We start from the raw sequence: 27,437 nt of genomic DNA on the forward strand, positions 1-27,437 counted from the left end.
CATATAAATTACTTACATTATTTTTTAAAAAATAAAAGAAATCCTGCAATTTGGGTGGGCTTCAGCCTGAAAGCCCCAAACCCCGTAAATCTTCCAATGGTTTCGGTTGAGATTATATTCTTGGACAAAAGAGCAACCAAGAGAAATAAGTTCAAGGGGATTTCTTTTTTGTTACTCAGTTGTCATTTTTGTAGGATATATGGTAAACTATTAGAATGTGGTTTCTCTGCCGTTGCCAGAAAATACATAATTTTCTTTACAAATATCAATAATTCATACAAAGTACTGATACCAGTACCACATTGTAATATCAATATTTGTAGACTGCGAGCAGTTTTGTGTAGGAAGTGAAATGTATAAATATTGAAAGGAAAACATTGCAATGAAACATTATGTTTGTGTGTTTTAAGTTTTTCTTTTTCTTTTCTTTTTTTGTGTATGTGTTGCAAAGTATCCTCACCTATAGGGTTACCTTGCACCAAAGTTTATATTCCAATAATCACGGTCATACTGAATGTTTACTAATGCACTTGCATGAATGTTTTCCTTATATATCTAACTATTATATGTTTAAAATACAATATTTTAAATCTTTACGTTTATAAGTTACATGCTATTTTCTTTAAAATTCCTTACATCTGGTGCAAAGTATCCAAGTCTTACGGTGCTGGATAATCTGTTTTAAACAATATCACCCACTCATGAAGCGTAAGCGTTTCTTGGAAAAGCCGTTTAAATGAACATTCACTTTATGGTACCAGAAGAAAAGCTTTTCTCTGCAGCTATAACGACTACAGGTAATATATGACTGGAATCCAGGACGGGCTTCTGGGAGGGTGGCAGTGAAACATTTCTCCGATTATTATCTGAAGCTGCCGCAAAATGTTGTTGCCAGTGGGGAGGGACGAATAACCCTTCGTCCTGTAATGACGCAGAAATTTCTTTGAATTTAGTGCAGGTGTCTTCTGTGATGCGTAAAAATAATAACTTCTACACAAAAGTGACATTTGTCTTCAAACTTTAAAAAGTGGGTCAAAGATTTTTCCTCATAGGAAATATATACCACATAGACCTATTACAAAGGGTATTTTTGCTGGAAATTCTAACGAAATTCACTAAACTAATTTCGTGCAAATAATTAACTCAATTCCTTATATAAATCTTATATATCTCCTTATATGTTAATAATTATAAGAAACAATATGTTGAAAGTTACTGTCGAAAACAACGCTTTCTGAACCTCGTCACCATTATCACTCCTATAATTTGCATTACGAGACGAGAATTTTTTCGAGTCTTGTGAGCAACACTAATTCACCCAAATCTTAGATTTCAAACATCATTTCAGTGCTAAACGATCCGTATATAAAACCTATAAATTATAAAAGTAATTATACTACCACAATGAAGAGTAACGCATTTATGACCGTTTCAAGATACTCAAATCATTACACAATATACTCCAATAAGTAAAATGGTTTAAATGTTGTTAGATTATACCCTTCTTATATTTCCCGTGACGTAGAAGGAATCTGAGAACTTCTAAATGAGGGAATACATTTTGTACATAAATTTACAGATCGAGACGGGAAGTGAGTCCTTGAGAATTGAGACAAAACAAGACGAGACTTCTACAAAATTTACGAAACGAAATCGAAAGATGTAAAGGAATCTCTATTCAAATTTTATCTGAACATATTCATGGTAATATTAAGCGCGGATTAGCCAATGATTTCAGTAAATAGTAGTGAGCGTGGGGGATGACTACGAATTTTTACTCATCGGTTTTTAATTTAGAAACCGGTAGCGCATTCAAAAGTATGGAACTCATATTTTTCTTTCCAATTCCAGCCTCTTTATCTACATGGTGGTGTATCAGAGCGGAATAAGTTTGTTAGTTCTTCCTTTATGTTTCCTGAACTCCTAATGCTACTCACGTCAGTGTTTCTTCCAGTGTTCCAGATACACTTCGCGGGTGGGGTTAGGACAAAGTCCCCGGAACTAAGATAAATTATAAATTGCGAACATATGTTACTTTTGTAAACGTTGTTTTAGGAAATAGTGTCCCAGTGTAGCCCTTAATATTTTGATGTTGCCCCCTCCAAATTCTCTTGAAGAAAGACTGATCCTACTAAAATAGGATATTTGTATCATACTCAATGTCTCGTACATTCACAGATAAATTAGATATTTCACATTTGCACACTCACTTTTATCCAAAAGTTTGAATTATTTATTTTTCCTCGATGTTAACTTGTTTACGGCAGATTAGGCTTTGAGATTCCTAATCAACAGCAGGGTGAAAGTTAGGTGTTTTTAAAAATTATTCTTCATCACATGAGGGGAAATCTCAAAGAAGGCAGCTGGTATTAAACATGGTTATTTTCTTCAAATTTCCTAAATACTGATTAGATTCTGACTTCCATCATGCCTACTACACAAAACTCGATAAAGTTACTGGTATGAAGCCATATCTCCTTTTTTGTACTGAAAAATATTATTTTCGAGCATTCTCTTTTTCGGAAATCAGAAACATGTTATATTTATCATTAAATGCCACAGCAGTATATAGGAAAACTCTTTCCAAATTGGGTGGGGGCGGTGGCTCAGTGGTAGATCATTCACTTCCGGTGGTTGGGGTCCCCGACTTGAACCCAGCTCGCGACGTGTGGACTTTGTGGTGGACAAACATCGTGCTCGTGCGTTTTCTCGGGGTTTTCCCGTTTTCTCCCACTTTCTTCATTCCACCATTTCATTCATTTCTCATCATCACCGTCTTTTTTTAGCCTAACCGGCATATCCGGTGGACGTAAAAGTCAAAGATTTTCTTTCCAAATTAGGTGCTTTGACCCGGTAAGGGGCGTCACTTCAAACTATCGTTTTCCTCATCGAGACTTATAGTTCAATCTGGAGTAGAAACTTATTTTAGGATCAAGTTTCCATGATTTTCACCCGAAAGACGAAGATGATTATGTAGAAAATTATAAGTACCGGTACTTCTTGTTCATTATCGTATTAAGTTTATCTAATCTCTTCTTTCTTATAACATTCAATGTATTTTTTTTCTTAAGAGAAAAGTAAAATATCAAACTTAAATATTTAATAATAAATTTATAAGAACTAGCAATGCTTCTAAGTAATACAAACTTATCTTCAAACTAAATTATTTTTCCTTGTTCAGAAGAAGTGGTGTGATCACCAGTGGGAAGTCATCTGATTCAGATTATAAATTAATATTGGTTTTCCATTCATAAACCTCGTTCAACTTAATCAACTAAGCTTTATTAAGCTCAACGAATGTAACTTATGCATCCACTGTAAACGTTTATTCACAGATATTTCTCTCGAAAATTGTTTGAATAATGTTGAACAAATTTAGTGTGATCACAATGATTGTGCATTTCGTTTCAAAATTAAGGGGCAGACTACTAAATATTTTTGAAAAGCTAACAATTTTTCTTTTGCCCGTTTTTCATAAGTGAAAAGAGATAATGAAATGTAACTTACCACAATAATAGATAATGTTAGTCTACACCCGAGAACACGAATTGGAAGAATTATCAATGTTGCCATCCATAGAAATTACTACATGTCCGGAATTTGAATTACGCAAAAATCTAGGTTAAGGCAGCGACTAAAAAAATGAACTCAATGGTAGTTGATTACTTATCATGTTGTCTTAGTTCTTTCTCAACTACTTTTTAAATAAATAAGTAATCAAAATAAATACAAATATTATTTAAAAAGTAGTTAACAACATGACAACAAGACAACATGATAATGACATTTACGTGAATAAAAATATACTTAACAAAAAATTAAGCTAGCGTCAAATGCGTTCCTGCATAACATTAGACTCAGTTTAAAATATATATAATTCTTTCTTCGATCGATCTCTTCGTTTCTAAAAACGTTTTGACTACACTCTTCTAACGTCCTTCCGTTGATACGCCACATGCAGAAGAGGCTCGAAACCAGCCACAGACCTTTGGGCTGCCATGAATATGTTAGAAGGGACCAAGTCATTAAAAATTATCTTACAAATATTTAAATTGTGCATTTTGTATTGAGGTCTGGAGGGGACATGAAAAATTAAGGGAAGGCCAGGCCCTCCCCAACCCCCCTCTCATTGCGAGTCTGTTGCAGAGTAGCACTTACCAACTTATTCTGAAATAGACTTATTACTATATTGTCACATTTTTCCTTATTGAGGAGGAGGTAGGTGAATGACCGCTCAAGACGTTGCCAATTTCAGTCATCTGCATCTGTCCATCAATCTCTTTTCTAGGAAACGACCGCGGAGTCGAGGAGGGTAGGTATGAGTGGGTCTGTTTTGTCAATTCTTTTGATCGAAACACAGCCCGAAACAATGAGGGCATGTGGTTCTCGAAGCCGTACATGAGAACGAGGTCGCTTCATATTTTGAAGAGAAATAAATAAATAAAAATGTTGCCTTCTTTCCTAAACGCTAAACCTTTTTTAACTTGATGTAATAAATAACCTATATGATACTGATTGATACAATTGGATTTGGATGAGTATTCCTTTTCCATCCAATGGTGTGTGTAAAGAAATTTGGAGGGGTGTTAGGGGGATATTGGGGGTGTAGATTACTCCCTGGTATCATGTGAAAATGCACTTTTGTGAATGCCCAGTTGTTTTGAATAAATCACTTGGATCAGTTGAAGACAACCTACCAGTTTTTCCGCTTCCAATCTTTGTATTGTCCTCAATACCAAGACCACCGCATTTATTTGTTTCCGCTGGGATATTTCCTTTTGGCAAGTACGGTACATCAATTTTTCTTGGAAATTTGTTACCAAAGATTTCTTGCATATTGACGCATGATTGAGTGCTGGGGGACGGATCAATTCTTGCCTTTCGCTGTAGTTCTATCAACACTACGAGGAAGATTAGGAGACTTCGGGAGGGCAGCTATGAGGCTGTGTTTTTGTCACCAGCTGCGCATTCAGAAAAGTTCGTTTTTTCTTAAAGAGACTCCTGCTTCTTGGAATTCGCTCCAGGCGAATTATTTAGACTTGTTCCTTGCATACCAACATCTGGAAGGGAGAGTTGATAAGGCTCCGTTCTTTTCCAGTTCTTCCAAAGTGAATCTTTTAACATTAACATATACATATTTGAAACTAAGGTAGCAAGTTTTCCATCCTGACGTGGTTCTTGCGTATAGTGGCGGATCGTGGACATAAGCTCACCTACATTGATACAGAAGCGGACAAAAACTAATCGGACATAAACTCACAGTAAATAATACAATTATGTTACAACAAACTATGTTATAACAATGATAAAAATTATGTTTGTAATAACCTAATAATAATCAGCGCCGTTGCTACAGAGGGTCTGAACCTCTAAACCCTCTGAAAAATCTATCGTGGTGGCAAATCTCAGCATGTCATAGAAAACAGCATGCCAAACAAACGCACTAGTGTTTTTTTTAATATTATTAATTTACAATAAAATGATAGAGTACACACTCCACAATATGGGTATACATTATTTTGTATTGTACACAGTTCAAAATACATTATTGCAATTAAATATATTAAAATACTCAATTGCAGCAGCTTTGTCGAAGTACTGCATAATACATATTTTCTATTAAGCCGTTTGAGACTTACGCTTTTTAAGGTAAATTTTAGACTATTTATCGCAGGATCATGGTCCATACCAGAGACGGGCATTTTTGCTAACCCTCACTCACCCTTACCCTCAATCAACTCCCTCACACTCACCCTCAACAACCCTCGCCCTCAGTCACTCTGGTCACTCTCAGCCACCTTCACCATCAATCGACTCCCTTACACTCACAGTTATCACTCTACATGTACTTACTAAACAATAAGTAAGGGTAAATATCATTCTCATTCAAGTAAAGTAAAAAAAGAAAAACAGATTTTACTATTTTTAGGATTTTTGGATATCATATGACCCGTTGCTGTTGACAAGCTTTAAAAAAAGGAGATAAGATGCCAATAAATACCATAAGTGCTGTTCTTTCCTTCATTAATTAGTATGGTAGTGCAGTTGAAATTTTTCCTTTTTTCTGGGAACAATATGTAGCTTCGCACTATATTGCACCAAGCCTTCCTTATATATATCGAGCAGGAAACTTCGGTGTACGGAAAACTCGGTGTGGGGAATGTTAGGTGTCAAGAAAGATTCGTTGTAGTAGACCGTAGGATTTATTAAAAACTCAACTTTGAGGATAAATGAGCGTATTAGTTTCAAGGATGTAATGGAGGGTATACGCGGGTATACGGCAAATACCCACCTCTAATTTTTGGAAACTATCGCATAGCTACCTAAAATTTAGGAAGTACACGCCGGTATACGCTACATTCGATCAATAGTATACTCACTTCGAAAGGCGGAAATTTTGGCACCAGTAGTTTTGACACGGTAATTTTGGCACCGGTTAATTTGGCACCAAGAAACGAAGCAAACGGAAATTTTGGCACCATTTATAATTGAAGTACAGAAGATGTGAGAAAATACTCTGAATGTAATAGATATTTAAATTTACATGTTATTAACTAGAACTGCTCCAGCGCGACGAATCAAAACAGTGACGAATGTACAGTCAGCGACAAAATTTCTTTCTCTTCTGTAAAATTTATTTTGCTTATAACTTTGGAATTGATGGACTGATTTGAGTAGTTTTCTGAAATTTACAGAAAACTATATCTGCTTTAAGTTGCTGAATATTGCACTCAAATCTGTCCGTCCATTCGAGAGATATTCGCGGAAGAAATTTTAACATAGGAAAAGAACTTTTGTTACTGACAGTACAGACACCGGTAAAAATACTATTGGCAGTTTCATTATATATTCAAAGCAAGTTAAAACTCCCCTCTAATGGGTTTGTATTTTACTTTCAAGTGCTAACAGTAAAAGCTAATTGGAACCATGGAAATTGAAGTACAGAGAAAGAAAATTAGAAAATACTCTGGATATAATAGATGTTAATGTACCAATTTATTTTGCAGAGGAGATTACACCGAGATTATATTATTGCAAATCATGTGTTATTGAAATTCATTTATTGATTTGTTAATTTTTCTTGCGTAAGTGTGTATTTAAGTTTTCTTAGTTAAGAGTTCAATAATCTCCATTTTGACTTGCTTTGAATACCTAATGAAGCTACCAATATTACCTTTTACTGGTGTTTGTACATTGGTCGTTGGTTTCATTATTCGTGCTGATACAGTTCTAGTCATTAACATGTGAACGTAAATATCTATTATATCCAGAGTATTTTCTATTTTATCTCTGTACTTTAATATCCATGGTTCGAATCAGCTGTTACTGTTTGCACTTGAAAGTAAAATACAAATCCATTAGGGGAAAATTTTGATTTGCTTTGAATATCTAATGAAGCTGCCAATACTATCTTTTACTGGTGTTTGTACATTCGTCGCTGGTTTCATTATACGTGCTGATACAGTTCTAGTCATTAACATGTGAACGTATATATCTATTATATTCAGAGTATTTTCTATTTTTTCTCTGTACTTCAATTTCTATGGTTCGAATCAGCTGTTACTGTTTGCACTTGAAAGTAAAATACAAACCCAGTGCAGTGAACATAGTGCAGTCTTCAGCAACTCAAAGAAGATACAGTTTTCCATAAATTACAGAGAACTTCTCAAATCAGTCCATAAATTTTACAGAAGAGAAAGAAATTTTGTCGCTGATTGTACATTCGTCACTGGTTTGATTCGTCGCGCTTGAACAGTCCTAGTTAATAACATGTGAATTTAAATATCTATTACATTCAGGGTATTTTCTCACATCTTCTGTACTTCAATTATAAATGGTGCCAAAATTTCCGTTTGCTTCGTTTCTTGGTGCCAAAATTACCGGTGCCAAAATTACCGTGTCAAAACTACTGGTGCCTAAATTTCCGGTGCCAAAATTACCGCGCACCACTCACTTCATTGCAACAAACAACAATTGCCTTTCACGAAATTTTCAAAACAAAAATATCTCACTAAACAGCTGGTCGTCAGGCTGTTACTGCGAATGATGTGTAAATTCTTTTAAAATATTTGCGTTTTCGGGGTGTGGGAATCAAATTTTCTCAGAATCTCTTCTATAATGGAAAGCAGCGCTCTGAACATGCAGTGATTTTTCCTCAAGATGTCACATGCGTTGTTCCTACCTTCCAAATTCCAAATTCAATTCAAAGTCTGTCGATTGAATACAATTTGAGCAAGGCAATATGGAATAGAAAAAGTTCCTTTCTTAACGAGGAAGGAGGTTCCGAAAAAAATGTGGTCTTTACTTTAAGAGTTAAGAGGAAATTAAATGAATGTATTTGCGCCAAGAAATCGTTGGCCTCCACAAAAATAACAAAACATCTGACCTATCGTTGGTCTAGTTCAGCGTTTCCCAACCTTTTTCAACTTGCGGCACACTACGGGTGTTACTTGGATTCTCGAGGCACACTTATAGATATTATTACTTGCAAATATAAAACTGGTATTTTTTCTGTGATTATTGGTCTCCTACTCACAGAGAAGAAAGCTCGATCATTGTTTTTTTTTTCGTGGTAAATCATTATGCTTATTTTTCATTCTAATTTAAAAATAGAAAACAATTGCAATGAAGTATTAGACTCAAGTTTTTAAAAATACGCTTTCTTTTTAAAAACTGTATCCAACCTTTTACTAAGAAGGAAGATCACTAAATAACGAACGAACAAACAAATTTCACTTACTTTTAAAACACAAATGTAGGTACTTTGTCGAAAGGATTGAATGATATTTTTAATTTTTAAGTTAGGAAATAGTCTGCAACAATAAAGAAGCAATAATGGTCATAACAATGATAACCATTTTTTTCAACATTAGTAATGTACAGAACAGTAACCCGGTATGAAACTTAAAATTGTAGATTCACAGTAGAGTTTCATAGTAATGTGAAATACAAATATACATTTTTCCCTACCTTTTGCAATTTGATTGCTATAAAATTAATAATTGTTTCGATTCCTCGCGGAACACCAGCGGCCCATTCACGGCACACCAGTGTGCCGCGGCACACCGGTTGGGAAACGCTGGTCTAGTTTGAAGCATTCACCGTCGTTTCGAATACCACCTAATACAACAGCGAACCTCGGATTAGTACTGTTCATTTGTAGCCGCAGTTGACATCAAAGAAAGGAGCGATTGATTTCGATAAATACTCAGCAGCTTGTACTAGTAGTAGTTTTTCCTCAACCTACTGAAGAAAAAAAAGGGACGGGGTAAAAGTAAACATATTTCTTCGTTATTTCATATTCTTTCAGATAAAAAAGAATATTGAAGAAAATTTGTTAACAGGAAGAGGTAGAAAACAAAAGTCAGGAAAGACTTGTAGCGTATGAGCATGTCACACCAATCTTTAATCATTTCGACACAGCCGTCACTTCGAAAATATAGGTATTTGCTTAGTTGTGTTTAACCCTTTGGGAATTTATGGTACGAATCGGTACCATGGAACAGTGCTGTGTTTAAACGCTTATTAAGCTCATATAACACGTATTGAACCTGCTTTTTTATTGGTCAAGCATGGACCAAAGAGCACCCCAGATGCGTTTCGGAACCGGATGGTAAACTTGCCGGTGCCAAGTGGAGGCGGAGGGGTGAGGTAAATAAAAAAAAACACCCTTAGTTTTCAAAATATCAAGATTAAAATTTTGCATCATGTTTGTGTGCACCTTTGAATATTTCTCTCTCTCTCTTTTTTTTTTTTTTTTTTTTTGATGCCAATAAATATCATAACTGCTGTTCTCCCCTTTATTAATTGTTGAGTTGATTTTGTTTAGCGTCCCTTTCAGCAGCAAGGCTATATGAGACGTGGACCTACTGATTAACGTGGAATCCGAACCACATGAGCTCCCGCCGGGAATCGAACCCGGGTCTCCCACGCCAAAGGCGCGTACGCTAACCGCTTAGCCACGGAGGAGCTCTATATTATTAATTGTTATGGTAGTAGAGTTGAAATTTTTCTTTTTTACTGGGAACAATAAGTGGCTCGCACTATATTGCACCGGGAATCTGGGATTCCGCAATAGTGTTCCCAATCGTGCCCCGCACTTTCTAACTGGATCAGATTACCTTCTTTTCCTTACTTTGAAGCAACAAAACTAATTTTTTAACAGTGTGTCTTCCCTCAAGAGCAGCCTCTACTTTTAATTTTGTGCTTGGGAACATATTGTCCTGCCAGAACACATTCAATATAAACATTTCTTTATTAAATCCAAATTTAATAATAGAAAATTTAAAAGGGCGAGTTGATTATAACCTGTATTTTGCTAAAACAACACCAATTAAAGTGAATGAAAGCTCAAGTAAGAGGTTTGTGACTATGAAATTTACGTCATAACACCACATTGAGTCTAGAAGTTATGTGTAATAGATTTGAGAATGATAAGCATAGTGTGGTTCTAGTTTTCGATTCATCTGTACACTTCTTTAAGTATATAAAAACCGGTTCTTAAGTAGCATAATATAACGGAAAAATAGTACACTATATAAAATGAGTTAATATAAAGGACTCCGTTAAAAGAGAAATGCAATTTTCAATTTACGAAGCTATCGTGTAGCTTAGGATGTTTTGTGTTCATTTGGAGCTAAACATTTTTTTCAGCAGCGAGATTGTATGGGACTTCTCTCGTCCTGAAGGCGACAACACTTACCACCCATTCGCAAGGAATCAATACGAATATATGTGCCTGGGAACACTTAGCTGTTTCTTCAGTATGTGATAGTCTTTACTGGAAAAGGAACTGATATATCCTCAATAAAAGTATTGTGGTAAACAACACCAAACTCGAGTTGTGGCAAACGACACAGCGTTGGTTCAGAGTTGCTTTCGAAAAAAAGATTTTAATAAAAGAAAGGGTATGTGTGTGTGTTTTCTAGGATGTCCACTTGCCACTTTATTTTTTTTTCTAGCCCATTGTTTTATTAGAGAAAGTATTCTTTTTTAAAGTTCGTGATTTAAATTTTTTGATTTTACTAATTTCTCCTTCTGGCCTATTTTGGTGTCCCTTGCTTTAAAAGTATTCTTATATATAATGTTATGTTGCTTTAATTTTTATTGATAAACCGGGACATACGCAGGAGATCTTGGGGGACCGGACCCCCCGAAATCCGGACTTTTTTTGTAAATTTAGTCTTATTATAGGGGCAATTTTACAATTTTTAGTATAATTTAGACTCTGGAACCATACTGAAATAAATTCCTGCGTACGTCCCTGTTCATAAATATTAAAATTACATCATACAGTGGTAACATTTTGCGTAGTATACATTTAAAGATCTCAAGAAGAAATCAGTAAAATTTTCGTTTATTTCAAAGAATAAATAGAATGTTTCCTCATACAAGTTAATGGGCTGAGAAACCATGATGCTGTCGACATTCAACACACTTAAGTGCTACTCTTGTTTGTTGGGATTTATAAAACCTACAATTAAAATAATACCTATTTCGCTAGATATTTCTATGAACGCACGGGTTCAATTATTGTTAGTATATAAATTTCCTACCTTGGAAACTCAACCGGTTTCCGTACTATATGATCTTTATGTAAAAAAAAAAAAAAAAAAAAGCAATGGAATTTGTTACTAAAACAAAACATACAAATGCCAGCCTCAAACACCACTCATGAAAATCTATGAAAAAGACATTTCTATTTCCAAAACCAGCCTCAAATGTCACACACTCTTCAAGTGAATAAATATCACACATTACTAATAGTACATCGGCTCTCTCGCCCGACTTCCCACGCAATCGACTCCCTCTCCCTCACCCACCCTCACCCTGACCCTCAATCGACTTCCTCACCCTCAATCGAACACCCTCAGCCACTCTCAACGTCAATCGACTCCCTCATACAGTTACCTTCATGTATTTAATAAACAATAAGTAAGGTTAAATATGATTCTCATTCAAGTGATTGAAATTTATATATTATAATATACATAGGAATACATTATATCTTCGGTATATTATTATTTATATAACACACACACACACACATATATTATATATATATATATATATATATATATATATATATATATATATATATATATATATATAATATTAAATAGATTGTCATTTTATATTGGGCTCGCTCGGGCTCACTTCGGTTAGCAGTTGTGCTCGCACTCATTTCGGCTTGCTCTGACTTATTTTATTAGGATTGGGGCTCGCTCTTAATTATTGAGCCCGAGCTCAGTTGAGCGCGAGTGACTTGCTGGAAAGTTTGGACACCTATGTCGTAAGCCAAATTTGTAAAAAAAAAAAATTAAAAAAAAAAGTATTCTTGGATATCATATGACGTGTTGCTTTTGACAAGTTTTAAAAAAGAAGACTAGATGCCAATAAATACCATAAGTGCTGATCTTGCCTTCATTAATTAGTATGGTAGTGCAGTTGAAATTTTTATTTTCTTCTGAGAACAATATGTGGCTTTGCACTATGTTGCACCAAGCCTTCCTTATATATGCAAGTGATTTGGGAACCTGAGACTCCGCAATATTGTTCCGAATCCTACCCTGCACCTTTTGACTGGAACAATTTATCTTCTTTCCGTTACTTTGAGGCAAGAAAACTAATTCTTTTAACAGTGTGACTTCCCTCAAGAGCAGCCTCTACTTTTAATTATGTGCTTGAGAACATATAGTCCTGCTAGTATACGTTAAATATAAACAATTCTTTATTAAATCCGAATATATGAATAGAAAATTTGAAAGGGCGAGTTGATTATATTTTTATTTTGTTTTATTTATTTAACAATCTAACTCCAACAGGGACGATCATCCCCAATTATAGGAGCTTTTACAACAGTTGATTTACAATTTTATAGCCTGTATTTTGCTTAAAGAACAAATATTTAAGGTAATGAAAGCTCAAGAAAGATGTTTGTGAGTATGAAATTTACGTCATAACACCACATTGAGTCTAGAAGTTATGTGTAATACATTTGAGAATGATAAGCATAATGTGGTTCTACTTTTCGATTCATCTATACATTACTTTGTATATAAAAGTACACTATATAAAACGAGTTAATATAAAGGACCCCGTTAAAAGAGAAGCTATCCTGAAATTTAGGATGTTTCGTGTTCATTTGGAGCTAAATATTTTTTCAGCAGCGGGATTGTATGAGACTTATCTCGTCCCGAAGGCGAGAACACTCGCCACTTTTTTGCAAGGAATCAATACGAATATAAGTTCCCGGCAACATTTAGCTGTTTCGTCAGATATGTGCTAATCTTTACTGGAATAGGAACTGATATATTCTGAATAAAAATATTGTGACAAACAACACCAAAATCGAGTTGTGGGAAACGACACACCGTTGTTTCAAAGTAGCTTTCGAAAAAAGACTTTATATAAATTTCCTACCTTGTAAATTCAAGAGGTTTCCTTACTCTATGTTTTTTTTTTTTAAAAAAAAAAAGATGCCATGGAATTCGTTACTAAAGCAACCAATACAAATGCCAGCCTCAAACACCACTCATGAAAATCTATGGAAAAAAACATTTATATTTCCAAAACCAGCCTCAAATGTCACACACTCCTCAAGTGGATAATTATAAAATTTACAAATAGTACATCGACTCTCTCGCCCGACTCCAGACTCAATCGACTCCCTCACCATCAGCCACGCTCATGCACCCTCCCTTACCCTCAAGAACTGTTGGTAAGCCAAGCTCCTTAAATACGAAATTAGAATGGTTAGTTTAACGTTCCACGACTATGCCCTTTATTCTATGGGAGACGGACGACTAATGCAAATGAATAAAGGTAAAATTAAGTCCTTCTTTTCGCTCACCGAGAATTGAACCCGTGACCCTGTGCATCACTGGCGCACACGCTAACCACTAGACTAGCGATGAGGAAGGTTAGAAAATAAGTAACAGTAGTTTAAATTTGTATTAGTTAAAGTTGCACTAACCACTAATTATGTTTCCATATGGGAGTGGCAAAACATAATGTGTAATGGCATTTAAGCAGGCAACCAAATCTCAAACTTATCAATTAAATTTAAAATACTTTAAGTTCAGTGGTGAAAACGATATATCAGTTACAACGAATGTTATGAGAACTTGTGACATGGACACGTCTTACAAGGAATGCTTTTCCAAGACTTACAGAATTTTCGTGACCTTTCCACCCCTCTCGAGCCTCTATAGTTTGCTTCTGACAAAAAGAATGTGTTTTCCGCATGAGTAAGTAACTATTCAAAGAAAAAAGTGTGTGATTCTAATTACGTGACTCTGTGCCAAGCAGGTTGCTACTCTATTTGAAGTTCGCAGGAAAGTGCTATTTCAACCATTTCCCAAACAAATAACTTTCAAGCAAACATCCTTCAGGAATTCATTCTGGTGATGGGCATCTTCGCTAACCCTCACTCACCCTCACCCTCAATTAATTCCCCCACCATTACCCTCATTCACCCTCACCCTCAATCGACTTCCTCACCCTCAGACTCAGCCACCCTCACCCTCAGTTGGCTCCCTCACCATCCCCCTCAGCCACCCTCCCCCTCAGTCGACTTCTTCACCCTCACCCTCAGCCACCCTCACCCTCAATCGACTTCCTTACCCTCACCCTCACTCATCCTCACCCTGAATCGACAGCGTCACCCTCACCCTCAGACACCCTCACCCTCAATCGACTCCCTCACCCTCACCTTCAGACACCCTCACCCTCAGTCGACCCCCTCACTCTCACCCTCAGACACCCTCACCCTCAATAGACTCTTTCGCACTCACCCTCAAACACCCTCACCCTCATCTACCAAAATGAGGGTGAGTGAGGGTGGCCCTCTTGAGGGCAAAAATGAGTGAGGGTGCCCATCTCTGGTAGCTACTAATCCTGCTCGCTGGTTTCAGCAATATGACCCAACTGCTCACGCAGCATAAATTCTGGGCATTGCTAACACAATCTTTGGGAAGAGTGTTATTTCCAAGTATCGTACTCAAATTTCAACTGGCCATCACCTTCAACTGACATAAAAGCCACAATTTTTTTCCCTCAAGGAATATCTCAATGAACATGTATACATCAAACATATAGCGTGCATAGAGCATGCAACATCAATAATCAGAGTGAGGGCCTTGAATTACCGCCAGAAATTCTCCGCAAAGTGTTGTATAATGTACTAGAAATGATCAGTGACTGTGACGTTGCGTGTGGAAATTTATCCTAATCTAGTGTTTTCACATTTCCCAACTATGTACTTGATATATGGAGAAGGAATAATTACTTGAAATTCCACACAGAAGAAAAAATATACATTATTCAAATCCATCCATGTGTTATGTGCCATCCTGTACTTTATGTGGAGAGACCCCAATAATACTATTTACCAAAACATCTCCAATTTTCGGTGGAGTTCAGAAAACTTACTGTTGAAGTATGCAGTGAAATCACAGAAAGCATGCACCCTTGGGTAATCAATAAGAACAATGTTCGTTTAAATATAGTGCAAAATCAAAATGGTGACTATATTGAACTTCTCTGCACTAGAACATGTTTCTACAGTGTACTCCCTATTTGATAATTTCATTACAATAGTCATTCCAATAAAAGTTTACTAATAATAATGACGCATCGTACGCCCTACTATACATGAGGAACTCCTTCAAATGTGTGGTTACAATACAGAATCCACTGTCACATCCTTTCTGCTTACTAGTCTCGTACTGTTAACCACACATACTAGTCCCACAAATTACTGTTAACCACTCGTCACCGCGGTGAAGCCGTTCACTGTACATGTATGTAAAGATGTAGAGGTGTTTCCGTATGATAACAATGCTATTTTTTCCATCACAGTCGAATTATTTGCTATTTTTGTATACGTTCTTGAATCATGTTATAACTTATAAACCTCTAAACAGAACACTACCGGAGTGGTGATTAAACTAATTATTTCCGGAACTAATTCAAGTATCGAACCAAAGACTCTACTGGATGCATGTATTATGCATCTAACTAATGTTCCGTTTATCCGCCTAAAGTTTAAGCAGATATTAACGTGTGCGTGTTCTTGTGTGTAAAGTGTAACTCATTTTATGTTTTCCTTTTCTAGGAGTACCTGGAACAGGGATCGTATTAGAAAACTACATGACACTTTTCGGAAAGTTTAACGTTTCTTTGTACCTTAAAACGAAAATGCTTAACCATAAAAATGGATATATTGCAATTTACTTATCACAGGGTACAAACGTCATTAAAGATACTATGTATTTTATTCGACTTGGCTTTATGAACGAAAAATGCAAACAACAAATAACGAGTATTTCAATTGCTGAATGTGCTCCTTGGGGTAATACTAACTTACACATCCATACTGGAGAGACAAGAAAATGTACTATAATGAAAGAGATGAAGGTAAGTAAATATATTATTTAGAGTTCATTAGTATATAATAGAAATCATTGTACATTTGCTGTCATGCATCAATTGATCAATTATGTCATTCACCTAATCTAGTTTGTACTATTAAATTGTTCCAAATGATGAAAAGTCTAAATTATATCGAAAAGAACAAATCTGAATTGGTCACAATAACCTAATAAATCTCATAATAAGGTTTGATTAATAAGTAGAAACTCGGGAGGAATGCATTCTGGGAGTATAATTTACTTGATACTGCTTTCCGTTCTAAAGTTTCAACCTACGAATCAATCCTATATATCTCTCATGTTATCTTAAAACTTACGAAAATACCACAGTTTCATATATATTTATATGTAGAAAGGAGAAATATAATGAATTTTTGAAATCAATATTCATATTTATGTTTGATTTCAACCTATTCGCTTTTATCTAAAACTGTACATTGATATTTCTATTCCAAGGTAATTGATATAAGATACAGTTGCTTATCTTAAACACTTTATGATAGAGGTCAGACTTTAAGAATATCTGATTTTTTTATTGAATCAAAAATTAAATATCTGATTTGTCACAATTAACTTTTTACTTATATATGACATATTAAGATTTGTTAATAGACTACTGTATGCATTATAGGACTCCGCAAAATCCTTATGGAAATTGGATTTCGGTGGAATCGCTTGAAACCGTGATATGTTGTAGATATTGTGATCCTGAGAAAAAACTCAATGGACATAACCACCAATCACTGACCGTTTGGCCACTACAAGGTCATTTAAAAGACCACACCAGAACGTGACGACATTCTGGGTTTATGGTGAAGATGTATGAAACAGTAAAAATACTTAGCTTTTATCATCGTATACTACAACCTGGTAAAGAAAGTTGGTGAGTAGCAGCTAACACCATTTGAACATAGGTATTTTCCTATATTCATCATGCGGATAAAAGAAAGACCCCGAAGTCCTACAGAAAATGACCGGCTTAAGCCGAGCCTCCCGAATGTGAACAAATACTGTACCAACTGATGTAAAGTTGCTCGGTAGTCACAAATTATCACATTCTTCAGCATTACGACTTCTACAACGTATCACAGTTCCATTAATTTTTAGTGGAATGTAAAATATTGTTATACCTGGCTGTTTAAAAAAAATGTCACCCTGTAGTGACCAAACGGTAAATGAATGATGATTATGTTCATTAAGACCTTTTCTAACATTGACAAGATCTACAACATATCACAGTTTTATTCATTTTCACCGAAATAGAGAACATCTTTATACTCGGATATATTTTTAAAAAATGGCACTGAAGTAAGCAAACGGTCAGTGATTGATGGTGGTGCCCGTTGAGACTTTATCTCAAGATCACAATATCTACGACATATTACGATTTCGATTAATTCAAATGAAATCCAAATTCGATAAGAATTGTGCGGGGTCCTTTGCTTGAACAAAATCAGAGATTAACCCGTGACAACATACGCCAGAAGTTTTGACATAACAACACAGGTCCGTCTGTGAGACTCCCTCTGGAATTTACAGTCGTTATTAACCGATGTTTGTACTGAACAATAAAAATTGTGTATTTTTATTTTCTGTCAAAGCTTACTTACCAAATAAATGCAAATAACCGTTACAAAATTCGTTACATGATAACTATTACAAGTACCAAATACAATAACGAAAACTTTTTCCTATTTTGATAGTAATGTATTACTATTTAAAAAATACTTTTACTATAGTCCACAGAAACTACATGATCCACATCCAATGAAATAAAGGATCCTTTTTATGAAAAATACACAAAGTTATAAAAAGACAAAAATTTTAAGAAAAATACATTGTTTCTAGAAAGTCATGTTTTTAAATGGAAAATTAAACTGTGCTATAAATTTCGATATTTGAGTTACTAGAAACTCTACCAATGACCAATACCTTTTCCATTTCCATTGTGATCAAGATTAATTAATGTTCTTAAAACAAAAATACCAAGGTTTCTTTTTGTTTTGTACTTTTTACTTTGTACAATGGCGGCAAATCTTAACAGAACACTCATGGCCCGATCATGGTCCGATCATAGTATTTGCATCATGGTCCAATTCGAAAGCAAAGTTGTCATCAACTGTCAAATTTTCATCACTTCCTTCTTCTTTCTCCAACCACTGGGTAGCAACAGTCCGAAAAGATGAACCATTTAAACTCACAGCAAGGGAAGGACCAGGAATAACATCCATTACGTTACAACACACGCCCGTCTCTCAGACGGCAAGCCAAAATGAACAATTAGTCATGTGATCCCTATAAGAGCTACAAATACACTACAGTGAGGTTGCAACGGCATCTAGACAAGGAACGATTAGGTGATAGCGCCATGTAATTTTACAACAGAAGAAAAGAAAAAAGCAAGTTAGTGGTACTTTGATCAGTCTCGGAGACAGACGTGTGTTGTTACGGGTTAAAATATAAAGTTAACCAAGAAAATTATGTCATTTTTTATAGAGGTTTGTGTTCAATAAGCCCTGAACCCACGAGTTGAATGCGAATAAAGATAAGATGAAGGTCAGTTGTTGGTGCGGGTATATCCAACTTAATACCTGGTTGTGACAGTCCAGTTACACCATGACCTTGCTTAAGGACAGTGTTATCATGGAACCTGTGTTGTTACGAGCGTGTTGTTACGGGTTAAAATATAAAGTTAACTAAGAAAGTTCTGTCACTTTTTATAGAGGTCTGTGTTCAATTAGCCCTCAACCCGCGAGTTGAATGCGAATGAAGACGAAGGTCAGTTGTTGGTGCGGGTATATCAACCTAATACCTGGTTGTGTCAGTTCAGTTACACCGTGACCTTGATTAAGGACAGTGTGATAATGGGACCTCCACATGAATGGTAAGGGCGTGAAATCTTTACGAGTTCAAACTGGGGTCAAACGACCCTGCAGTGGACAGAAGATATGCCAGGCACGTTGGCGAAGGTGTCGTAACTACGCGAACAGTGCTACAGTGATTTAACAAGTTCAAGGAAGGTAGCCAAACACTCGAAGATGCACCACGTGCCGGAAGTCCAACACATGTAAAAAAAACTGAAGATCTTCAGGAAGTAAGTGAGGCGAACAGTGGCTAGACATGTGAGGAACTGGGCCTACAATTCAGTGTGAGTAGAGAAACCATTCGGCAGCATCTCCATCAACTTGGGAAGTACGACAAGTTGGGTCGATGGGTCTTAGATGCTTTGACACTGGGCCAGATGGAAACACTAGCAGACACCTGTGTTTCTTTCCTGTCTCGTCTGAGGAAGGAGCCATTTATGGACAGGGTGTTGAAATTTGATGAGAGGTGGATTCTGTACGAAGCTCTGCGGTGCCGCATCGTTGGTCAGCATCCATGAACCGGTTTCAAAACAGCTGATACCAGCACTGCACAATAAGAAGGTCCTCCTATGATGAACTGCTCGAGGGCTGCTGGAGTGCTCGCGATATCGTGCATTTGGAACTCCTACCAGCTGGTCAAAGCATCAATGCAACTGTGTACTGTGAGCAGTTGAGCAGTGTTTAAGAATAACTCAAAACTCTGGAGCCAGCATTTCTGAATCCGAAAGGGGTTCTCCTTTTCCAGAATAACGCTAAACACCACGTGGCTAGGATGACCTCGAACACCATTCTACGCCTTCGATGGGTAACACTATTGCATGTGCCACACTCCCCGAACATTGTACCGTCCGATGATCACATGTTCCATTCCGTCGACAATCAACTTAGAGGACACCGGTTCAAATCCCAGCAGAGGGGCAAAATGAACTTGATATCCTCTTTGCTCCACGGCCCACCAAGTTCTTCCGCAATGTAATCATCGACCTTCCAAAACTTTGGCAGAAGGTCGTCGATACTGATGGGGACTACTTTTTTATCTATTTCCAGGTGCATCTTAAGTCACATATCGATGTTCGAAGGTGATGGGTAGAAAAGCGACAGAACTTTCTTGGTTATCTTTATAAGAAAGGTTATTTAATACTAAAAATTATGGAAAATGAAATTCAATGAAGTCTTTGAGTTTTACGTCTCACGGTTATGCAGCGTGGAATAAAGATGACAATGATGATACCAAATGAATGAAATGTAGAAAGTATGAACAAACGGATAGCTCCGAGAAAACCAACGTTTATGGTGTTTGCACACTACAATGCCTACTTGGCTCGAGCTGGGATCGTACCAGAGACCGCACGCCTCAGAAGTAAAGGCTATACCACTCACCTTCGCGATCCATTGAAAATTCGTGGTTAACTATGAAGCTATACACGAGTAAAGCTATACGTGTGTATACTATGAAGTATATACAGTGGTGCTACTCAGCCGGTTCTTACCGGTTCGCTAGAACCGGTTGTTAAAATATTTCGAATTCGCAGAACCGTTTCTTATACTCTGACATTACAGCGTATTTTACACAATTATATCCAGAAACATTAAATTTTAATTTATCTTTGTTTTTACTCTGCACATTCCTACAGATATAGGGTTAAAAGTAAATGATCTCTCAGAACAAGATATAAGCAATTATTGTTTAATCTCAAACGTTCAGATATCAAGGATAAGAAGTGGGATCTCAAGAGTATTGTGGGGAGGGTTAGTTATATTTGAAAGGAGTATATATCATTATCAACAATTGTCGATCCATTGCTGAATTAAGGGCTTTCTAATCCTTTTGCTAACCATCTATCTTGGATGATTCATTTCCAAGATATTCGTAGTGCTATCTAATTTCGTCAGAACACTTTGTATTGGCATACTTAGGTCCCTCATTCTCATATTTAGTACCCAGTAAAAAATTTCGTTTTGTCTATTTTCTATTTTTTGTTTGTTTCTAAGCTATCTATCCATCTACACTTTCTCTCTCTCCATCTCTCTCTCTATCTCTCCATTTATATATAATTCAATGACAGAAAACTAACTACCGTATTTTTATTACTCCAAAAATTATAAATGATAGCATGTTGAAAACTATACCATAATGTAAAATAATTATTAAGATTTCTTATTGTATGCATCACTTACTACAATCGTTGGCCGTCGAAATCTGCACACGCAATGTAAACAATCATAGTTAATTACTTGTGAATTTATTAGTTAGTTCATATTACTAGTAGCTAGCAAGTCTAGTGAATTGGATGAATACTATAAATCCTTAAGAAGCAACTTAGTATTGTTAAAGTAAGTTAATGACCTCAAGGTCTGTAGAAGATATAAGAAAAAGTTTTAACCTATACGAATCACGGTAGAGGAATGTGTGAGAAGAGGTCAATGAATGATTTACTAACAGTGTGGAAAAGTCAGCTCGCAATGGATCCCGTGAAAGTGGCATATCGATGCATGTAATGCATATGGTTTTACATAAGGAACTCAATTTTTGTCCGCAGAAACATTATGTGGAGACTGCAACAAAAATACATGAATCAGAGACTGCTAAAATTCCATTGGGTCAAGCCCAGCACTTTTGCTGGTATCACAAATATCTAGATAGGCATTCCAACTTTCACACAACTTTTCGAACAGTTGGTAATCTTGTGGATCACTGAAACAAGGCTTTGCTGTGCAATTGATATACGAAGACAAATCCTCGCTTTAGAATTATACTCTATTGTTTAGAATGCGTTGTCCAATGACTGATATACGTGAAAGACATTAATACGTCTTTCGTATAATATATTACTTCACTACGTACTGTATATTAGAAGAAAGAAACACTTATCATACATACGTTAAGAGACTGTTGAAATGAACTGAACCTATCATATCTGGATCAATTGAAGGAAATACCTTTGTAAATCTTTGTCTAAGTTTATTGCCCTATTCCAAATCTCCATCATTTTTATCATCTCGACGTGTCTTTTGTCCCAGAGAACATTAACTTTCTTACCACACTGAGTATGGACTGGAGTTGAAATTGATGCATGTTAAAAAGTTTGAACCTACTGTAATCCGAACTCATACTTTTACGTTTGAAAATCCAATGCGTTAACCACTGACCTACACTAAACAGTTCCTAGAGTTTACGCAAGGAGTTGTAATAAGTGAAAAATTCTTTCATGGAAGTCTAGATTAGTCACTAAGGCCCTACGACGAGAAATCATTATTTGAGTTAATTAATTTTCTTCACGTTACGTTTCTGTTACTAACATACGCAGACATTAAGAATATTAAGAATATTAACAATTTAGTTTTTTTTATTTTCAAAGTCAAGTAGGGAACAATATCATATCAATTGTAAATGTAAAATGCCGTAGTTAAGAAAAAAAGTTTAATACAATCAATATCTCATTATTATCGTCTCGAGCGCGAGGCACCAGGGTTTGATTCTCAGTTGTAGCTTAAAAGTTTGCATTGACGTTAAGTTGTTGGCTCGCGTCTCAAATATGCCTGCTGCTGAAAGATACTATAAACTCTAACAAGCCACTTTTATTCTCTGAGTCGTATCATAAACTCATTCTGCAATGTCCTTAAAAAGTAATTCATTTCATTCTTGTACAACACTTTGAAGTGACAGCATTATAAAGTTTGTAGACATTAATCAGAAAATATTTACATTGCACATAATAACGACGTAAAGGATTGATTGTTTCGCTAGGAAAAATGAACTTATATTAAAACTAGCGTCCTGTTTAGTGGTGCACTTGAAAGTTGTAATAATGAAATCAAATCCTTGAGTTTTATGTCCCGCGTTTATGCCGGCTAGGCTAAAGGAAACGGCGATGATGAGAAATGAATGAAATAGTGGAATGAAGAAAGTGGGAGAAAACGGGTGAACCCCGAGGAAATCAATGCACATGGTGCTTGTCCACAACAAAGTTTACATGGGGGAGCAGCATTTGAACCCAGGAACTCATGCACCAGAGATAAACTGAGCCGCCGCGGCCCCTTTTGAAAGTTGTAGTATTGCAGAAAGGCATTAAATCTCAATTAGTTAATTAATAAATCTCTTAACAAACATGGCATAGTTGGTCGTAGGTGTTAGTTAGTTGTTATGAGTTTGATTTATTGGTTGTACGTCACATATTTCTGATCTCACACTGATTTGGGGGTCCAAGATTATAAATGGTTACCTAAAAACTATTTAATATTTAAAGATCGAAATTGAGAAGACATATATAGTCAGGTAAACAAAGCATTCTGAAACCAGACATGCATTATTCTATTTAATTATTTCTTCACACCATAATTCCGTTACTGTGGTACTTCTGCTATTTCCGGTAAAAAAAAAAAAAACACTTTTATCTGTTTCGTTTCAAGCTAACTTAACGAAATCACATATAATTCCTCAGAGACAAAAAGCAAATCATAGTCTGACAGTGTCAGAGCCAAGGCAGGAACAATGGCAGGTATGCCGAGGATGAGTGCATTTAAATGCCCCAGACAGATTCTAACAACTAATGACAAATCGTTAAAGCTGTAAACTGTGTTGGATTGTCAGCTTTGTATACTACACTATTACTGTCAATCAGGTTAGGCCGTGTCCTTGTACCATGTCCATTTAGACAGCCCCCCCCCCATCTCGTCAAAATAGGTCGAAAATGGTGTGAATCGTTTGTGCGTCGTTTGTGCAGAAATGTGCATCACAAAGTTTCGTTTCTGCAACAACCAACAACGAGCAAGAGCGAAAACAAAGTGGGGCTCTCTAAACGTAGCCCCCTACCTTGTCAAAATTGGTGGAAAATGGTGTCAGTCGTTTGTGCGTCGTTTGTGCAGAAATGCGCAACACAAAGTTTCGTTTGTGCAACAATGAAAAATGTGCTAAAATGAAAACAAAGTGGAGATGCTGTATAAACGGTAGCCCCCACTTTGTCAAAATTGGTCGAAAGTGGTGTCAATCGATTGTGCACGGTTTGTGCAGAAATGTTGAACACAAATTTCCGTTTGTGCAACAATCAACGAAGAGCTAGAGCAAAAATATAGTATGGGCTGTCAATACGGTAGCCCCCCACCTTGTCAAAATTTTTCGAAAATGGTGTCAATCGTTTGTGCATCGCTTGTGTATAAATGTACAAAAAAATTCGTTTGTTCAACAATGAACAATGAGCTAGAGCGAAAACAAAGTTGGGGGCTATCTAGACGTTAGCCCCGCACCTTGTCAAAATTGGTCGTAAATGGTGTCAAACGTTTGTGCATCGTTTATACAGAAATGTGCAACACAAATTTACGTCTGTGAAACAATGAACAATAAGCTAGAACCACCTTCTTTTCGCTCTACCACGTTGTTCATTGTTCCACAAACGAAAAGTTGTGTTGCACATTTGTGCACAAACGATGCACAAACGATTGACACCATTTTCGATTTTGACAAAATGGGGGCTATCGTTTAGACAGCTCCCCACTTTGTTTTCGGTTTAGCACATTGTTCATTTTTGCACAAACGAAAATTTGTTTTGCACATTTCTGCACAAACGATGCATAAACGACTAACACCATTTAGACCAATTTTCCAAGGTGGGTTGCTACCGTTTAGACGCCCCCAGTTTGTTTTCGTTCTAGCTCATTGTTCGCTGTTGCGAAAATGTAACGAAAATTTTGTGTAGCACATTTCTGAACAAATGACTGACACCAAATTTTCGACCAATTTTGAGAAGGTGGAGGAGCACCGGTTAGATAGCCCCCATTTTGTTTTCGCCTTAGATCATTGTTCATTGTTGCACAAACGAAAATTTGTGTTGCACATTCAGACACCATTTCGGCTAATTTAGAGAAAGTGGGTAGGTTACACATATCTGCACAAACAATGCACAAACGACTAACAACATTTACCACCAATTTTCCAAGGTGGGTTGCTACCGTTTAGACGCCCCCCTTGTTTTGGTTTTAGCTCATTGTTCATTGTTGCACAGACGAAAATTTGTGTTGCACTTTTCTGCACAAACGATACGCAAACGATTGACACCATTTTCGACCATTTTTGACAATGTGGGGGATACCTTTTAGACATTCCCCCTACTTTCTTTCTCTCTAGCTCATTGTTGCACAAACGAACATTTGTGTTGCACATTTCTGCACAAACGATGCACAAACGTTTGACACCATTTTCGACCAATGTTGACAAGGTAGAGGGGCTACCGTTTAGATAGCCCAACACTTTGTTATTGCTCTAGCTAATTTTTGCACAAACGAAAGTTTGTGTTGCACATTTCTGCACAAACGATTCCCAAACGATTGCCACCATTTTCGACCAATTAAGAGGAAGTGGGTAGGCTAACGTTAAGACAGAAACCCACTTTTTTTGTCCTAGCTGATTGTGCATTGTTGGACAAACGAAAATTTGTGTTGCACATTTCTGCATAAACTATACACAAACGTTTGACACCATTTACGACCATTCTTGACAAGGTGGGGGTTAACGTCTAGACAGGCCCCAACTTTGTTTTCGCTCTAGCTCATTGTTATTTGTTGAACAAACGATATTTTTTGTTCGTTTGTGTTCAAGCGATGCACAAACGATTGACACCAATTTCGATTAATTTTGACAAGATGGAGGGCTGCTGTTTAGACAGCCCCCACCTTGTTTTCGCTCTAGCTCGGTGTTCATTGTTGCACTAACGAAAATTTGTGTTGCACATTTCTGCACAAACGATGCAGAAATGGTTTGCAAAATTTTCGACAAATTTTGACAAGTTGGAGCCTACCCTTTAGATAACCCCCACTTTGTTTTCGCCCTAACTCATTTTTCATTGTAGCACAAACGAAAATTCGTGTTGCACATTTCTGCAGAAACATTGTACAAACGATTGACACTTCTTTTTACCAATTTTGACAAGGCGGATGGCTACCGTTAGATTCCCTCCACTTTGTTTTCGCCCTAGCTCAATTTTCATTCTTGCACAAACGAAAATTCCTGTTGCACATTTCCGCACAAACTCTATTTACGACCAATTTAGTTAAAGTGGGTAGACAAACGTTCAGAGAATCACCCACTTTGTTTTGATTCTAGCTCATTGTTCGTTGTAGCACAAACGAAAATTTATGTTGCACATCTCTGTACAAACGATGCACAAACATTTGACAGCATTTACGTCCAATTTTCTAAGGTGGGGGCTACCGTTTAGACAGCCCCCACTTTTTTCGTTCTAGCTCATTGTTCGATGTTGCACAAACGATAATTTGTGTTATACATTTTTGAACAAACGATTGGCAACATTTTCGACAAATTTTGAGAAGGTGCAGGAGCTACCCATTAGATAGCCTCCACTTTGTTTTTCTGTGCAAATTTCTGCAAATTTCTTGTTGCAAATTTCTGCATAAACGACGCTCAAACTTTTTACACCATTTTCGACCAATTTAGAAAAAGTGGGTAGGTTAGCGCTTAGACAGTCACCCAATTTGTTTTGGTTCTAACTCATTGTTTATTGTTGCACAAACGACAATTAGTGTTGCACATTTCTGCACAAACGTTGCACAAACGTTAGACACCATTTACGACTTATTATCCAAGGTGGGTGGCTACCGTCTAGACAGGTTCCCACTTTGTTATCGCTCTAGCTCATTTTTCATTGTTGCACAAACGAAAAGTTGTGTTCCACATTTCTGCACAAACGATGCACAAACGATTGACACCATTTTCAACCAATTTTGACAATGTGGACGGCTACCCTTTGGATAGCTCCTACTTTGTTTTCGCCCTCGCTCATTGTTTATTGTTGCACAAACAAAAATTTCTGTTGCACATTTGTGCACAAACGATTTTCAATCTTTTGACACCATTTTCGACTAATTAAGAGAAAGTGGGTATTCTAACTTATGGAGAGCCACCCACTTTGTTTTGGTTCTAGCTCATTGTCCATTGTTGCACAAACAAAAATTTCTGTTGCACGTTTCTGCACAAACGATGCACAAACGATTGACACCATTTTCGACCAATTTTGACATGGTGGACGGCTTCCCTTTAGATAGCTCCCATTTTGTTTTCGCCCTCGCTCATTGTGCATTGTTGCACAAAGGAAAGTTGTTGTTGCACATTTCTGCACAAACGATTTAG

At 36.6% G+C, this 27,437-nt stretch overlaps 1 protein-coding gene across 4 annotated transcripts in view; it reads left to right on the forward strand.

The window, feature by feature from the left end:
• Positions 1 to 27,437, forward strand: part of LOC145669707 (uncharacterized) — a 925,722-nt gene that overhangs the window by 562,660 nt on the left and 335,625 nt on the right. For all 4 annotated transcript variants that reach the window (XM_081738014.1, XM_081738011.1, XM_081738010.1 and 1 more), the window contains one exon: positions 16,118 to 16,419. In XM_081738014.1, coding sequence (XP_081594140.1) covers positions 16,118 to 16,419 — 302 coding nt within the window. The remainder of the gene's footprint in view (positions 1 to 16,117; positions 16,420 to 27,437) is intronic.

The sequence above is a fragment of the Thermobia domestica genome, chromosome 14 (assembly GCF_964235325.1).
Source record: "Thermobia domestica chromosome 14, izTheDome1.hap1.1, whole genome shotgun sequence".
Lineage (NCBI taxonomy): Eukaryota > Metazoa > Arthropoda > Insecta > Zygentoma > Lepismatidae > Thermobia > Thermobia domestica.